The sequence below is a fragment of the Vombatus ursinus genome, unplaced genomic scaffold, assembly GCF_900497805.2.
Source record: "Vombatus ursinus unplaced genomic scaffold, bare-nosed wombat genome assembly UNPS02014772.1, whole genome shotgun sequence".
Taxonomy (NCBI): Eukaryota; Metazoa; Chordata; class Mammalia; order Diprotodontia; family Vombatidae; genus Vombatus; species Vombatus ursinus.
In genome coordinates, this window is record NW_020954550.1 from 8910839 (window position 1) to 8928252 (window position 17414).

General features: G+C 42.3%; 1 protein-coding gene across 3 annotated transcripts in view; it reads right to left on the reverse strand.

The window, feature by feature from the left end:
- The window catches only part of MAST4 (microtubule associated serine/threonine kinase family member 4), a 783557-nt gene extending 775791 nt beyond the window's left edge, over nucleotides 1–7766 (reverse strand). For all 3 annotated transcript variants that reach the window (XM_027863400.1, XM_027863401.1, XM_027863399.1), the window contains exon 1: nucleotides 7325–7766. In XM_027863400.1, coding sequence (XP_027719201.1) covers nucleotides 7325–7720 — 396 coding nt within the window. In that variant the 5' untranslated portion in view covers nucleotides 7721–7766. The remainder of the gene's footprint in view (nucleotides 1–7324) is intronic.
- Between the last annotated feature and the right edge of the window lie 9648 nt (nucleotides 7767–17414).

The following is a 17414-nucleotide window of genomic DNA, read 5'->3' on the forward strand; positions in this document are numbered from 1 at the left end:
GACCCATGCATAGTCACAAAGGTAGTAAAGCCTCAGAGGCAGGATAGCTCTAAGTGCTGGAGGGTCATTAAATAAAAGGTCAGAATGTTTTCCAGCCCTACATGTTTGTACAGAAGGAGACATTCATTTGGAATGAGTTCCTTGCATTTCCTTCTCAGGCTCAGAAATAAGTGATGTCTATATAGAATTATCCAGTTAAACTGGAAGGAAAAGGCCACACCCATAATTGGTGGTCCTGCAATGCTGCTGGTAACGGAAAGGATAGATGCAACTAGTAATTTAAGGTGTACTCAGGGTGTTTTAGGATATTATTTAATAAATGATCACCAAGAGCAAATAAGGATCCCATAAACTGGGAAGAGTGTGTGTGTGTGTGTGTGTGTGTGTGTGTGTATTAATAGAAGGCTTAATGAAGTATACACCATAAAACTTGTCTGTCTGTATATCATAAGAAACACTGCCCCATGAAATTAAAAGTGATACACCAGGTTTTATGCCTGACTGCTCATGAATAAGCAGCCTGCCTGGGACTACTAGATGTTTACACAGCAAAATAGTAGATGTTGCAAAAATCCCTTGGATAAGAGACCCGGGAACTTCTGTCTATTTCTGCTTTTGCCACTGACTTACTTTTCCTAGGTGTGTTTCTCCATATATAAAATCAGGGTAATATTGACAGCTTGGCTCCAAACAGATTTATGGGCATTAAAAGGACATAAGTTCTTCAGCAGAAGATCACTACAGTATATAAAAACTAAGTAATAATAAATTATAGAAACACTCTTGGAATGAAAGATACCAAATCATTTTCTCCACCACGGAGTATCATTTATTACATATATCACCCAGCTCTCTTTTTCACACCAAGATATCCCAATATAGGAAACGCTTTTCTTTGTAGGAGCTTTATATGCAATGATCATTCAACAAACAACTGTCTGTTCTTCCATAACCTTCTCTACAAGCTACTTCTAGGGCAGAATGCCTGGGATTTGTGAACTTATTATTTTATATTTTGATAACTGCTTTTCTTTCAGACTAGGTCTACCTATATCTCCCAGGCTGGAAGTAGAGTGTCCACTCACCAGAGATACCACTGCTGATCAGTTCAGAAGCTTAGACTTAATCTGGTTCCAACCTAAGACAGGACACTCCTCTTTAGGCAGGGCAAGGCAAGGTCCCTTCACACTCCCCACTCAGGGGTTCATGATATTGGTACCAGCTCATAATTCAAGAGCTCAATTGATCCACCAGCTTCAGCCTCCTCAGTAACACACATTATATAGTCACTATGCCCAATAACTACATTTCAATATAATTTTTGTTGTTCAGTAGTTTCAGGCATGTCCACATCCAACTTTTGTGACCCCATTTGGGTATTCTCGGCAGAAATACTGGAGTTGTTTACCATTTCCTTCTCCAGCTCATTTTACAGATGAGAGAACTGAGGCAAACAGAGTTAAGTGGCTTACCTAGGGTCACACAGCTAGTAAGTATCTGGGGCCATATTTGAACTCAGGAAGATGAGTCTTCCTTACTTCAGGACATTTTGTCCATGGTGCCACCTAGCTGCCCAGCAGGCACTTAATAAGTACTTACTGACTGACTGAGGTTGGAAGGGTGGGAGGAAGGAAGCTGGGAAGCCTCTGATCTTTAAAGTTCCCCTATTTAGCCAAATCTTCCATCTTAGTCCATCTCTCTTCTCCTACTTTGAGGCAGTACACAGATGTTAAAGGATCCACAAACTGACAGAACTGATCTCAGAACAATTCTCCCTCAGAATGATTTCAAGCTAAGTGATTCCCCTGAGACTTACAGCAGAAACAAGCATTTCATGGTAGCTTAGCTTTGCCAATCAGTCAACCCACACCTCAACACTACTCCCCCCTCTTCCAACCTGTCCATTCACTAATATTTCCCATTAAGGAAAATATCAGTCTTAAGAAAAGTCACAATGAAAAGTAGCATTTATGTTCACCCTTACAGATCTTTAAATACAAGGAGTAGTCCTTCAATCTGCTTCTAAAGCAAACCAAAATTAAAACTAAACACAACCCATTTCTTTCAAAAGGTGATATTATGGTTGACAAAAAAAAAATAATGTCTTATAAAGTACAATCATTCTTCAGGATCCAAGATCATCTTTACTTACTCAAAATATATAAAGTCTTCCATTTAAAACAGTAGAAGGAGGAAAATCTTTTAAAAAATCAATTTAGTGAGCAATTCTTTATATTTCCTGAGCAAATGTTGTTTGAGCCAAACCCTTCCCAGAGAACTCCAGTCCTCCCTACTCCATCACCTTAGGTGACAACAATGATTCATCCACATTTATAGGAGAAAGGAATAAGTGCTAGGTCTTCATTCATTTTCTCTCCTTAGCTTCTTGGTTAAATAAAGAAACTAGATCTGTGATTCTAAAGATGCCTATCTGCTCCAAACCTTACCTAATTATCATTTTCAAGCTGTGACACTGGGCACATCTATAAAAAGGTAACATAATCCAGCAAACAGTCCCAAAATACATTTTAGCAAAATACTTGTTAAGCAATTCTCTTCTCATATTCAAAAATATGAATTTTTGATATGAAGGTAAGGCAGTCAGGAAAAGCATTATAATTGGCATTTGGGAACTTCACCAAAAAAAAAATCTGATTTAGTCTAAGCAGAGCTCAGAAGGTTCCCAAAGTTTTTACCCAATGAGTTTAATTGCAATTTTTAAAGGCATCCAAATAGATCTTAATTTCAGCAGTTCCCTGCCCCCATTCCCTTTTAGATGCTATCAGTTCCAAGCCTTGGATAGGTCCAAAGAAGCTTTAAACAGACCAGACCATCAAAACACCATTGAGTGAAGAATGGGAAGGCAAAGATTTAAAACAATATCCAAACTGTTCTTGCCATCAGTCAGGAAACAGAAAACAGAGTCAGGTATAAATAATCCATTTTATCTTGAGGTGATATCCTTTTAACTGCCATCAAAGCCCTTTTCTGCCATGTGGCCAGTCCCTGGTTAATGCAAAAGAGTATCTATGAGGCTAGGTGCCTCCTTAGTACTACACCTCTTTTTCCATTCTAGCTGGCAAAACTACTTAAAGCATTTTTTCATCCTTCTCCAAATGTAGGCTGTTTAACTTCTTGGTTTGAGACCTACAGAGTTTAGGCATCATAATTTACCAAAGTCTGAAGTTTGATATTCATCCAAGCCACAAAATTTAAAGTCATTTTCAAAGGTGGTATAATCGCTTTTCTCCAGCCAAAAGCAGGTGTCAAAAATGTTTTTCCAAGCCAAAATAGTTAGTTACTGTAGGACCTTCCCAATATGATCACCTTACTTGCAGGAGGAATGCCCCATTCTCACAAACCTCAAATCCATAAGATTAAAGGGACAAGTAGTAAGGGTCAGACACAGTTTATATAAATAAAAATTTTAAACTATGCCAGCTGTGGTTTATGTGTTTAATCTGAAGAACAGGAAAACTTGAAGCTGTGCCATGTAAAACTAAAGTGTTATTTTTAAAGCTAAGAATGATTGGAGTTTCTTTAAATTCCATCGACAATAATAAGATAAAATATTGAACTATTGAATGACTGCCGACTTTCTTAAATAGAATCTGTTGAAAAGCCTTTCGAATACAACATAGTAATGTTAAATTTTCTAGTGATGATTAGATTTGCCGAGTTATGAGAATTTTCAAAAGTTGACCTTCAAAGCTAGACTTTAGTATTTTTATTAGGAAATCTAGGAAAAAATCCAATTGCAAATTTTAAATTAGAAAAAAAAGTTGTTCCTCTTTTCAGATTATACTGATTTCCTAATTACTATACTCCTACCTGTGCCTGAGCAGATGAAAACACCTCTAGACTTATTCTAATTTGACCACTAAATAGTGGCAAACAACCAACTGGCCTCACCAAGAAGTTTCCTCTCATCTCAAAAGGTTATCAAGCATTAAGAAATGCCATTGTAAGAACTGGAGAATAAAAACTGAAATTTGTTCTTTCCCTTAAGAATAATGCATACTTCATACTAAAAAAAAAAACTACTTATATTTTTAGTTTGGTGTCCAATTTATCAGAAAAAAAGATTTATCTTTGCCTAAGTAGTTTGTGGGGTCCCTAATACAATATTGCAAACTATTATGTAATTAACATGTATCAGTTTACACCAACTTTGCTCAGCTTGCACAAAGACTATGAATGTTAATCTATCCATTTCTTTTTTTCATCAACCAACCTACACAACACATCCATGTGAAATAAGTTATCATTATTTCCTAGTTTGGAAGGCTTACAACACTAACACAACCCAATTTGCCCAAGGCTAGGCAATAAATCAGCCACAGAACCGAAATCAAAAGTGAGAGGTTCTTAACTTCCAGTCCTGTGATCTAACCATCAGACCATGACATTGACCACAACTAGTCTCCTACAGGGTTAATACAAGGCAACTCAAATGTTCCCCTCTAAAATAAACATTAATAATCTTCCACTACAGAACTATTCTGTTGTGCTTCAAGTGACCTTGATTCCTGAGGGCTATGCCAGCAAAACACAGGGTCTATCTGATCCTATCAAGCTAAGAAATTTTCAAGTAGAGCCCCAAAGATAACTGATTGTTATCCAAGCATTGGGCTAGCTACCTGTGGAGTAGTGTGGTTCATCACCAGGAGATAAACAGACCACCAGCAAAAAAAAAAAAAAAATTGGCCACAGCAATTCAATAGATCATCCATTAAGATCCAGATCTTCATCAGCCAAAGGAGGATCTACATTGCTGAAAATGCAGAACTTTTGTAAATTATATCATGCTTAATAAGTAGAAAGCATGATATTGTGAGGAAAGATAACTAGATTGAGAGTCAAAAGACAGGCTGTGAGTTGTTCATGTAACTATAGGTAAATCAATCTTATTGGACCTCAATTTCCTCATATGTAAAACTAAGGGCGGCGGGGGTAGATTAAATCAAGGATTCTTAACCTGGAGTCAGAGGATCATGGTCCAAGGTCCATGAATTTGGATGAGAAAAAAAACTGCATCTAAATTTACATTAATCTTTCATTTCCTTCATAATCTATTTGGAGAAGGGGTCCATAGACTTCACCAAACTGCCAAAGGCACCCATGACACAAAAAAGGTTAAGAATTTGATGGATGAGATGATCCTGCCCTAAAGTTATAGAATTCTAACAATAAATTTGGACTTGGGGGTAACTCAACAGATATCAACCTGTATGCAGCCTCTATCCAATGTGTATTCTCTTATATCCCAGTGCTAGTCAAGGCAAACTCCAGAGCTAACATTTCCCAGAACTCTTTCTCCCAGATCAAAACGGCTCTATCCAGCCTAAGCAGTGCTGATCCCATCCCAAGTCTTGGTGCCTCAGCTCTGAAATACTGAATACAACACACTAAAACATAAAAAGGAGACCTTAAATATCACCTAGTCCAAACACCTCATTTTATAAAGGAGGAAAACCAAGGCCCAGAGAGTGGCTTTATGAAAGCTAGAGATACCAGTTCAATTTCAGGACGTGGGTCCACGGTGGGACAGCTCTAGAAATCTGGTACATCCTGAGACCACCTGGAGGTACAACTCAAGGTCAGGTTACCTCCCATCTACTAGGTTGACTTTTTATGTCCCGGTTTATGTTTTCTCTCACCCTAGAATTTAAGTTTCTTGAGGATAGAGAATATTTTCTCTCTTTGCATCCCCCAGTTCCCAGGTCAGTGAATGGCACAAAGTAAGCACTTAATATTTGTTGTCTGATGGTAAGAATTTCTTTTCCTTGGAAAAGGATCCACAGCCAAAGTCAAACTTAGTTCTTGGGGTGGGGAAAACTAGGGTGTTGGGTTTCCCTGGCTATGGACTTCTGGAAATCTTTGGTTTTTATTTCTGTCAAGCACAGCTATCCATTTGACCAAAGAGATCAAAGATGGAAAAAATACTATTTTAGCCTGAAAAATTAATTTCTTGGAGAGGCTTTCTATAGTCACAGTTATATCTACTACTCTAAGTGGTAAATTAGGCATTTATTAGCACCTACTATGTGCCAGGCACTGTGCTAAGGCTGGGAATAAAAAAAAAAGTCAAAAGATTGTCCTGGCCCGTGAGAAGCTCAGAATCTAATGGGCTAATCGAATCAAGCCAACTTCACCAGAAGAGATGTCCTATATAAACAACTTTAAAGCCACCCTAGTCTCAAGCTTAACAGCTGCATTCCAAAGGCACCAAGTCAAAGAAGACGACATGGGAGGCCCGAGAGGACAGGGAAGCTGGAGAGCCAAAGGACCGTCAAATTAATCTGCTGTGAAGATCAGGAATCATAAATTTTGTAGGAACATCTTTTCAGAAAGCCAAGGGCTGCATTTTAACCAAATAGATCAAAAAGAACATCTTCCTGAAATGGCAAGTGTTTTGCCAAGATATCTTTTTAAAACCCCTCGGCACGAACAAAGCACATGGCGGTATGGATGCCTGGGTACTCACCTCTCCACACTACACCGGAGAAGCTACACCCAGCTCCAACCAGAACCCCACGCCAAACCACCTGCCCGGCAATTCCGCCCACCAGGGCAGAGGGAAAGGAAAAAAAGGGGGGAGAAGTTTCCGGAGCAAGAAACTCCCACGACTTAGGCTAGAGCGACTAGGTCAAGGCAGTTCCCAGGGAGGCCAGCTGTGCTCCCCAGGCTCCAAGAAACGTTCCATCATCTCCTAGCCTCCTTAAGCCTGCCCTCCCCCATCTCCCCCCTAACCTCCTCCACACACATCCATTACCGCCACATACCACGTACTCTCCAGGCGACCTGGAGCTTCTACGGAAACGCAAGGATCCCGAGCAGCATTCAGTTTGGAGGGAGGGAGTATAGATGCACGTAGCTTATGTGCATGTGTGTATGTCTACACATAAAGATGTTAAACAGCGTCTATAAATGGCAAGCTGCATATAAACTCATCTTGCAAACACACATGTAAGAATCAACCAGACAGAGACATAGTTAGAGAAAAGTCAGTGACCCCCAAAGCAGAGCGAACGCCAACCACCTCCCCCCAGAAACTGTCAGCACCAGTGGCCCTGGGCACAGCGGGACGCTGGAGAGCGTTGTGCGTGAGAAAGACCGCCAGAACCCCCAACCCTTCAGTGGGGCAACTAGCAGGGGACCCTCCCCATTAAATGGTGCAAACCCTGCCCCCACCCCTCTGCGCAACACACCACCCTCCATGCTGGGGGCAATGTTCGCCCTGGGCTAGGCGCTGCCAGGGCGCAGGGTCCAAGAGCAGGTAGAGGAAAGAAAAGGTAAGGAGAAGGAAGGAAAAGAACCTCACCTCTTCATCCTGTTCCTCCTGAGACGCGCTGCTGCGCTCAGCCCCGGGCAGCCCGGCTCCCAGGTTCACTGACTGCCGGGCAGCACCGCGATCCGCTTGCGGCTCCAGCTGCAGCCGCCGTCGGGCTTCTCCCGGCCCTTCTGCGCCCGGAGCTGGCTGGGCAGGAGGAGGCGGCAGTGACGGCTGCTGCTGCTGACCGCAGGAGGAGGCGGTCTGGGCACTAGGCTCCCCTTCCTCCGACAGAGTTTCGGAGCCAGAAGAGGACACTGACGAGTTGGTGCAGGGGGACGCGGCTGCAGCGGGAACGGCCGCCAGAGCCGGAATCAGGCTGTTGCTGCTGCTACTGCAGCCGCGGCGGGGCACTGGCTCCGGAGGCTCCGAAAGTTTCTCGCCCATTTCCTTCGCTCTCTCCAAAGTGCAGCCCCGGCACCGGCCGAAGGGGACTGACCCCCTGTCTGAGAGACCGCTCGGGGCGCCCACGTCAGGGGCCCGCGACTGCGGTGTGCATGCCGCGCTGCCTAGCCTCGGGCTGCTTCTCAGTCTCTTCCCCCTGGCCAGGTGGGGAGAGGAGCGCACGGCGGTCCAGAGGAAGCACCGCGGGCTGCTACATGGCCAGCTCGGGGCCGAGAGACACCGCCGCCAAGTTTGCTGCTCCGGAGTCGGCGGCGGTGGCGCTGCTGCTGCTGTTGCTGCTGCTAGTGCTGGGGAGGCGGCGGCGGCGGCGTCGTGGGGGGACTCCTGTGCGCAGGGACATGCTAAGCAGGCGCCAGCAGCGACACCCCGCTCCGCCGTTCCCTCCCGCGCCCGCTTGCCCTGCGTGCTTTCTCCTCCCGGGGCTGCTGCCCAGGCTGGAACTGGAGCGGCGGCCGCTCCTTTGGCTAAACCTGCCTCCGGACCCGAGCAGGGGCTGGCGGGGGAGACGGGCAGCCGCCTGAGCCAATGGAAGGGCCGGCGGTGGGAGGAGGCTGCTGCGCCCCAAGCCGCAGGCGGGCTGGCCGGCGTCAGGTAAAGGCGGGGAAAGGAGGGACCCCCGGGGGAGGCCCAGGACTGAGCTCCGCCGGGGTGCGGGGGGTACGGAGCCCCAGACTGGCAAGCTTGAGAGTCCGGGTAAGCCTGGAGACAGAAGACGGGTGGCCCAGAGCCGGGACACTTGACGGAAGCTTCCAAACTTGGTGAAGATTGTGAAAGAAGTTGCTGGCCGGCCCTGAAGGTGGCAGAGGGTGCCTGCGAGCTCCTGCGGAAGGTCTGGAGCTCATCGTCGCTGGGGAGAGACTCTCTGCGCGTGGCCCAGACAAGACACCTTCGAAGGAAGGCCAGGCACTGGGCTTTAGTGTCTAAGTCTGAAACAAAGAAGCCAGTTTTTATTGAAAATTGGAACTCCTCACGTCGAGGAGTTTTCCAAAAGCTGAGTTTCCATCTCTGTTTTGGCGGGTAACCTCGAGGGCAGTCCATTGGAAGCAATTTACCACGGCTTAGTGAATGGACTTGACGTAGCTCAGGTTTTCTAGAGAAGAGAGAACGCTGTCCAGCATCCCTTCCCACCGCTGCCTGGGTTTCAAATCCCCCAGCACCAACTAGGTAGACAACTTAACTGGGTACCTTCCTCAAGGCAAGATTAACCTTTTGCTAACCCTGCACTGGGCGTGCAGAACACCTTTTTGGATCTTCCGTTGAGTTCCGTTTCACACTTTTCTTTTTGTCTTTGCTTTAAAGAAATCAAAAAACAAAAACAAACTTCAATCCCCACTCTGATGCCAATGGTAGATTGATTCTCCAGTCCTTATCCAGTAGGAGGAGGCACTGTGTGTTACCACTGGGTATCGGTGCTTAACTGTGTCGGTAGGAATGATTAGGCCCAGCTGCTTCCCTATTAGCTCTATCAATCAACTTCTTAATTGATAACCTCTCTAAAGCATAGATACCAACTATGCATTAGGTAACCTTTAAAGTGCTTCCTTCACGTCAATCTTGTGAAGTGGGTCATCCGGGTATGATTACTCCCATTTTAAAGGTGTAGAAACTACAGTTTCAAAAGGGTGTGATTTGCCTGGGGTCACACAGTCACACACACAATCCCACCCAAATTACTATGTATATATTTTGTATTGATTTGCGCATCTGTTATTTCCCTTGTAACACATAAACTCATTGAGCTACGGACTTGGGAGAGGGAGGGGAATAAAGAAGTAGCCTGATCCCAGAACAGTACCACCCACTTTGTAGATGCTTAATAAATGTTTGTGGGTTGCTTATTTAAGGCTGTCAGAGCCTAGAATCAAACCCAGATCTTCCAAGTTCCTTCTACTTTCCACTACTCCTTTGGTCTAGTTTGCCACTGAGCTTTGGCAATATAATTTGGTACGTTAAGAGAAGCCAGTCCATCAATACCATAGGTGTTTGAGTTAGAGGGTTCCTGGCCTAGAAGATAGAGAAACATTTTTTAAAATGTATTAACCAGATTGCAAATGCCTTGAGAGCAAGGGATTAAACTTTATTTAATCTTTTATCTCCTAGGCCAACCTGAGTGCTCAACTCAGAATAAGCCATTAACCCTTGAATATTCTATTATAATCCTTTTAGCACTTGGAAAGACCAAGCAGGTCAGTTGACTCAACATTATTATTATAATTTTTCTTTGAAACAAAAATTTTCATCTTATTTTAATTTTCTTTGCCCTATAGGGAAAAAAAAGTGCACTGCATCAATTGGTGTACTTTGGTCCTCCAAGCCTTCTGGTGTTCAGAAGTAACTGAAAGCCTCCTTGCTCTTGTTATCATAGGGTCACTAAAGGGCCTCCAGAGCAGCTAGATGTCCTAGTGGATGCAGTGCCAGCCCCGGAGTCAGGAGGACATGAGTTTAAATCAGACCTCAAACTCTTGCTAGCTGTGTGACCCTGGGCAAGTCCCTTAACCCTATTTGCCTCAGTTTCCTCATCTGTAAAATGAACTGGAGAAGGAAATGGCAAACCCCTTCAGTGTCTTTGCCAAGAAAACCCCAGATGGGGTCATGGAGAGTTTTATATGACTGATATGGCTCAATAATAACTAAAGGCTTCCAATGGATGAAGCAGCTCTTGGGTTGGAAGTTCCTTTACCTATCTAATGAAGAAAGTTGCTTTCAGCTAAGCTGTTTTGTTTTGGCTTTGGGAATTTGGAAAATTTCCAAATTTTGCCCATTATAATGAGTAGTGAGATTTGACAATATGATATCCTTACCAGGAAAAAAAAAATAGAATGGATTTTCATTGCCAAAGGGAAAAACAGAGGGTCTAAGAATGGTAGGTATTCTCTAATTTAAAACATGAAAAACATTCTGAGAATAAAAGGAAGATTCTAGTTATTTAACCTCCTGAGGAGTGTGGCTATCCTGTAAGCAGAGCTTTCACAGACAGTTATTTTTCCAGCCCAGACCCTCCTAGTTCCACATGTGTGGGAGGAGCATTAGTCTTTATCTGAGCCCATCTGTGGCTAATTCTTCACAGCTGATGTGAAAAAGGGAACTAAGGCAAGTAATTTGGATGAAATGGAAAGACAGTTTTAGCTTTGAGGGCTAGCTATGTGACCCTAGGCAAGTCCCTTAACCCTATTTGCCTCAGTTTCCTCATCTGTAAAATGATCTGGAGAAGGAAATGGCAAACCACATCAGTATCTTTGCCAAGATGGGATCACAAAGAGTTAGACATGGCTGAAACAGGCAACAACAACTAACAATTGGAGAGGAGACAGGGGATGGAGTAGCCTGGATTATCACCAAATCGTACAGTATTTCAGAGTTAGAAAGATCTCACTATACGGTCCCACAGAGAATTCTGGGTTTGAAGAACTTCAATGATGATTGACCACCTTCTTTAGATGACTCTAATTTTTAAGGTGTTTTTCCTGACATCAAGCCTGAATGTGCCTTTTTGCAACTTCAATCCCTTATTCTTGGTTTTACTTCTGGAGATCAAGTCTGAATCTCTTTTCTCTGCCCTTAGGTATTTGAATACAGCTATCTTATTGCCCTCTAAGACTTCCCTGCTAAAATACATCAGTTCTTTCAACCCATTGTCAAGTGGCATGAGCTTGATACTCTTTATCCTTGTTGTCCATCCATGGATGTTCCTTGTCAATGACAATCAATAAATATCTTATTGAGCACCTTTTAGGTGCTGGGGATATAAGGACAAAGATGAAACACTCCTTATCCTCATGGAATTTATAATCTTTGGGGTAAACATAAATAGATAAACATACAAGTAAATATAAAGTAAAAGCAGGGAAAACTGCAACCCAAGGTATTCAAAAGGATGGTGAGGCCCTCGACAGTTGTTGTTATTTGTCCTTCATTTTCAAAGACGGCCAGACAAGTAATGTCTTGACTAATGAGTGAGTTGGATTTAAGTGAGGCAGAGCATAGTCATCACCTTTGGTTTCTCTTCCTGAGTCATAATAAAGAAGTTTGGACGAGGAGTGGGTTTGGGGAAAAAGATGATGAACTGTTTTGGACATGGTTGAGTTTAATAGACCAATAAGTCATCTAGTTTAAAATGTCCTCTCTTAACTGTGGCACCTAGAACTGATGACAGGACTCTAGATGTGGCCTTTCTTTGACACCAACTTGTTCTTGAAGATGATGATGCCTTTATGATGAAGCTGCAGATCATGTTAGCTTCTCTGATTGCCATATCCCACTGCTGACTCATCTTGAGCTTGTGGTTTACTAAGACCTCCAGATCTCTTTTGCGACATCTACTCTATAACTATGCTTTCCCCATCCTGTTCTTATGAGGTTGACTTTTCTGAAGCCAAGGGCAAGATCCCAGTGAATTTCATCTCATTAGATTCAGTCCAATGCCTGTTGAGATCTTTCCAGATCTTGACTCCAGTATATCAGCTATGTGTCCCAGCTGTGTGCCATCTGCAAATTGAAGAGTATGTCATCTATATACATTTATACAAGTCATTGATTTAAAAAAAGCTGTTTAAGAGGACTTCCATGTTACTGACATTGTTCCCACATTCCTTTATCTGATCACAACCTATTGTCCTTCTGGACAGCTAGATGGTGCAGTGGATAGAGCAAAGGACCTAGAGTCAAGAAGACGAGTTCAAATCTGGCTTCAGACACTTACTAACTGTGTGACCCTGGGCAAGTCACATCTAGCGAACCACTTCAATATCTCTGCCAAGAAAACCTCAAATAGGATCATGAAGAGTTGGACATGACAAAAAAACAAAAACAAAAAACAAAAAAAAAAACCCACCATCATTTTACTTCTCCCTCTGTTTTGCAATCCCATATCTTGTACTTTGTCCCCACCATGATCTCCAATCCCTCAATCTCCCTGTACTGGCTACCTTCTCCTCCTTTCCCATCTTGACCTCTTAGTGAACCAGTTCAATTCTATACTGTCTTCTCTTGGGACTATTACTTCCTTTTCCTATTGTTTATCTTATCCTGCCAAGCCTTGTTGTTGCTTTTCAGTCCTGTCTTCATGATCTCATTTGGGGTTTTCTTGGCAGAGATACTGGAGGGGGTTGCCATTTCCTTTTCTAGCTCATTTTACAAATGAGGAAACTGAAGCAAACATGTTTAAGTGACTTGCCCAAGGTCACATAGCCAATAAGTGTCTGAGATCAGATTTGAATTCAAGAAGATCAGTGTTCCTGACTCCAGGCCCAGTGCTTTATCCAATGCACCATCCAGCTGCCCCTATATAATGTATAGTATACATCATATACATATAGAGTATATCTACATACATATACATATTTATCTTGTGTGTACATAATTGTTTCCATGTTGGTTCCCACATTAGACTAGGAGTTCCTTGAGATCAGAGACTGTTTTATGTACCTCCAGCATTTAACACAGTACCTAGCACATAGTGGGTGCTTAATAAATTCTTGCTGACTGATTGACACAGGGCCAAGGACAGATCCCAGTACATGAGAAGGAGCCTGGCAGAGTGGATAAGCAGTTGACCTCAGAACCATGAAGACATGGCTCTTGCCTTTGATACATCTTGGCTATGTGACCCTGGGCAGATCAGTTAACCTCTCAGTGCCCAGGAAACTCTCTAAGCTGTAGAGTGGTTGCTACGTTGATCTGCATTGCGAAAGAAGGTTTCATCATAAGGAGTTCCTGATACCAATGAGATAATAATTTGGCTCTAAAACTTTATGTGCATAAACTATAAGAATCCTTAGGTCAGGCAGGTATTACGTCATATTTTTGATTATGCACCTCTAACTCTTTGAAAAACCTAGGCGGTCAGTTAATAAGCATCTACTATGTGCTAAGCACTGGGAATATAAAGAAAGGCAAAAGACAGGTCCTGCCTTCTAAGAGCTCAAAATATAATGGACATGTAGAATATTTGGTGTAGGCTGCTTAAACCAGTCCCCTTTCCCTAAAGAAAAGGTAGAAATCACTAGAATGACTGGAGGATCTGTGAGTTTAGCCCTTGACACCATAGGAATTCTCCCAACCCATTTATTTATCTTCATTTGACCTTTGCACAATTAGTGTATTCAAAAGTAGGTCTATTTACCTTAGATTGTCATATAGTTATCCCTTCCACATCTTGACTTTCCCCATCATGGTTTCCATATATCTTGGGTCAGCGTAAGAAATTAAATGGGAATTTGGGGGGAGTTTTGTGGAAGCCCCAGTTTTGTGGAACACTCAAAGGCCAGCAGACTACACAGAAGAGTTAGAAAATCAGAACTGCATAAAATATATGTACAGTATTGTATATTATCAACATATTTTATCCTTTAATACCATAATAATTCAGACATCTTCTCTGGTAGGAAGGGAGGGCCAAAATACTTTTATGCAGATTTTCTAGATCCTGGGCACCATATCCCTAACCCCCATAGTGTGGAAGGGATAACTATATCAGTAAAAGCTTCAGCTCCTTTAGTATACCTTGGTAAGATATACCCTTTCACTGCTTTGAGATACCCATCTCACTCTATAATTTGGATAGAGCCAATTGCCTGGGCTGGGGTTATATGGGTGACTTCATTTCCCAAAGCCAGTTCAGTACTGGGACCCATGATGACAGTCCGGCAGAAGCACATGGCTTCTTCCACATTTTATTTGCAGGATTGAATGTTCTACTTCTGGTTTGTAGGCTAGCTATCAATAAACCGTATTATTAGCATAGATATGAGTGTGGTTGTGTTTTTATTCCTTGAGATGGAAGACCAAACTAACATAATATCCTTGAGAAGAAGGCCAAGCAAATACCATTTCATCAACTCATTCAATTTTCCAAGACTTATCTGCCTGGGGCTTAACCTCAAGGGTGCCAGCCAGACCTAAGAAGTAGTTGTCTCAAAGTTAGACTATAAAAATCCCAGGGTAGTTCTAGGACTAATCCAGAATTCAGATAGATTTGAAATGCCCAGGGGCAAATCTAACCTCTAGCTAGGTCCTGGTTTATGTACCTGATACCTAGAACTAGCCAACTTGTTTCACTTAAAACGTCTAGTCTAAATGTCCTATATTGTATTATATTGTATCATATATTATATTATGTTATGTTATATTATATTAATTACATGGGCAGCTAGGTGGTACAGTGGAGTATAGAGTGCCAAGCCTGACTGTTGGGAAGACTCACCTTCCTGACCTCAAATCCAGCCCCAGAAACTAGCTATGTGATTTTGAGCAAGTCACTTAGCCCTGTTTGCCTCAGTTTCCTCATCAGTAAAATTAGCTGAAGAAGGAAATGGCAAACCACTTCAGTGTCTTTGCCACAAAAACCCCAAATGGGATCATAAAGTCAGATACAAGTGAAAAACAGCATTGATTTAATATTATTGTTATTTTGGTTATTGTGAAATTATTATAATTATTTTTATTATTATATTATAATCAAGCAATCAATAAACATTTATTAAGCACTTGGCACTACACTAAACTGGGCTGGGGATATAAAAGGAGGTAAAAGATAGTCTCTGACCTCAAGGAGCTCACAATCTAAAGGATTATAATTCTGTTAAAGGGTAAAGATTCTGTATAACTTTATAATGCCTAACATAGTGTGCCTTTTCCAAGTGATCTCAGTAAATGTTCTTAACAAAGAGACCTTATACCAGTGGAAGGTGTGGTTCAGTGTGTATCTTTTCCTGGGAGGCTGATTTTTAAATGTCTTAAACGATTTGGAGGACAGGAAGAGACGGAGGAGGAGACTATGGAACTACAGAGTAAAATCATTCCACTGAAGAACACTTAGTCACAACTTTCCTCTTGGGGATGTCTAACACTTTCTGAAAGACAATACAACTCCTCCGTTCCCAGAGCCTCCCCCAGTATGAAAACACAACCCAGTGGAGTTGTGACAGAACCAGCTCAGCCTACAGAGTTAGTACTTCAAGAAGGCAAAACCAAGGCTTCCTTCTTCCCCACGTTGGACACCAATCCCCAGTGTCTAGTCCATTGCCTGGCACTCACAGGGCACAACAATAATCTGTTGTCTTTTCAACTTATAGAATCATGTCAGTTCTTTACCCTACTCCATTCTACCAAGCAATGAAACCTGGCCTATGGGCATCTTTGTCTTTCTCTGCTAGTCTCTGTGTGGGCAGGTCTGTGTATGAATCTCCATTTCTTTCTCATTGTCTATTTGGGAGGGCTGCCATAGCAGCACATTAGACCCTTGGCATGTCTCTCATTTCACATGTTATGCCTTGAACATTCTGAATATTGAGACTAAATATTGCCACGGCAGGTTGTACTTATTTCTGAATATACCTGCAACTAGGATCTGGAACTCAGCATGGACGTTTTGCACAAAAATAGGCAAATTAGTTCCTTGTTATTGAGCCAAGACCTGCCTATCTTTGTATATGAAAATGACAACATTATCCTCTCTGGTTAGATTTAGAGTTATGTTTGTAATAGTGATGATGGGGTTCCTGTGATGTGTCAATACTCCCCTTGTCTGATCCTGCCCCTCTACTCCCACCCCAATTGATAGATTGTAGTCAAGAAACAGTGATAAAGAAATGCCCTGGATTTTGTAATCAGAAGAAATGGACATCTTCATGATAATAACAGGAAATCTCAATGTGACACAAAAGACCAGATTTAAGATGATGACCTCATTATATTAAAAAAAGAATCCCATCTTTTCCCATTTGTCCTCCTGAATTGAATATTCACAGCTGGAAAGTTGGTGGTGATTTTTTTCCCCTTTCTTACTCCCTTGCACTCAACATGTACTTTTCTGTTTATAATAAGCCCTTTTTTTCTTCAGAAATATTTATTAGATTCTCTTAGCTCATGGAAATGGAAGAGGGTTCTTATTTCTTGCCTTCTCAATGGGTGGGGGAGAGGTTAAAGGGAGGGAGAAAACTGGAACTGAAAATAAAAATTAAATTTAATTAAAAATACAAAAATTAAGAAATGGAAGACCTTTTTACTCATTTTGACTCATTATAGGGATCCACTTTCAAAAACAGATGATTCAAGGTTTTTTAATTTTCAGAGTTTAGGGCAACCTCTTTGACTTTATTCATGCTATATAATAAGCAATAATTTCCCACCTCTTAGGAAAAAAAGATTCTGAATAAGGAACTCATATAGCAGCAGTTAAAGGTGTTCATTAAAGACTTTATTTGCAGAATCATAGGCTGTGATAGCTGGGACAAAAGTGTACCCCTGAAAAGGTTGTCACCTTGTCCTCACGCATATCTTTCTATCCTTCCCTCATCTAGACATTCATGGAAAGAATGGCTCTTTTCTGCCCCTCCTCTGTTGCCCCTGTTCTTGCTCCACCCTGCTTAACCTGAGCTAGGCCCACATTGACCTAGTCGATGAGGAGGCAGTGTGGGCAACAGCTTTTGTAATTCTACCCGCCCACTCCTAAGTGTGTGCCTGGAGTTGGAGTCCACACCCTTGGTCTGGCCCTGTTCATTTGATCAGCCCTGAATGCATGATTCCCTTAATCAAGGTTGTGATGCTTTGTTTGGATGGCAGTTCTGTAATCTAGAAGCTGTCATCCAATGGGAAAGCCAAAATGGAGCCTCAAGATTTTGGCATAGGTATCTTACATCCAATGTGGAGCCATTAATATTTTGAAGCTGAGAACTAT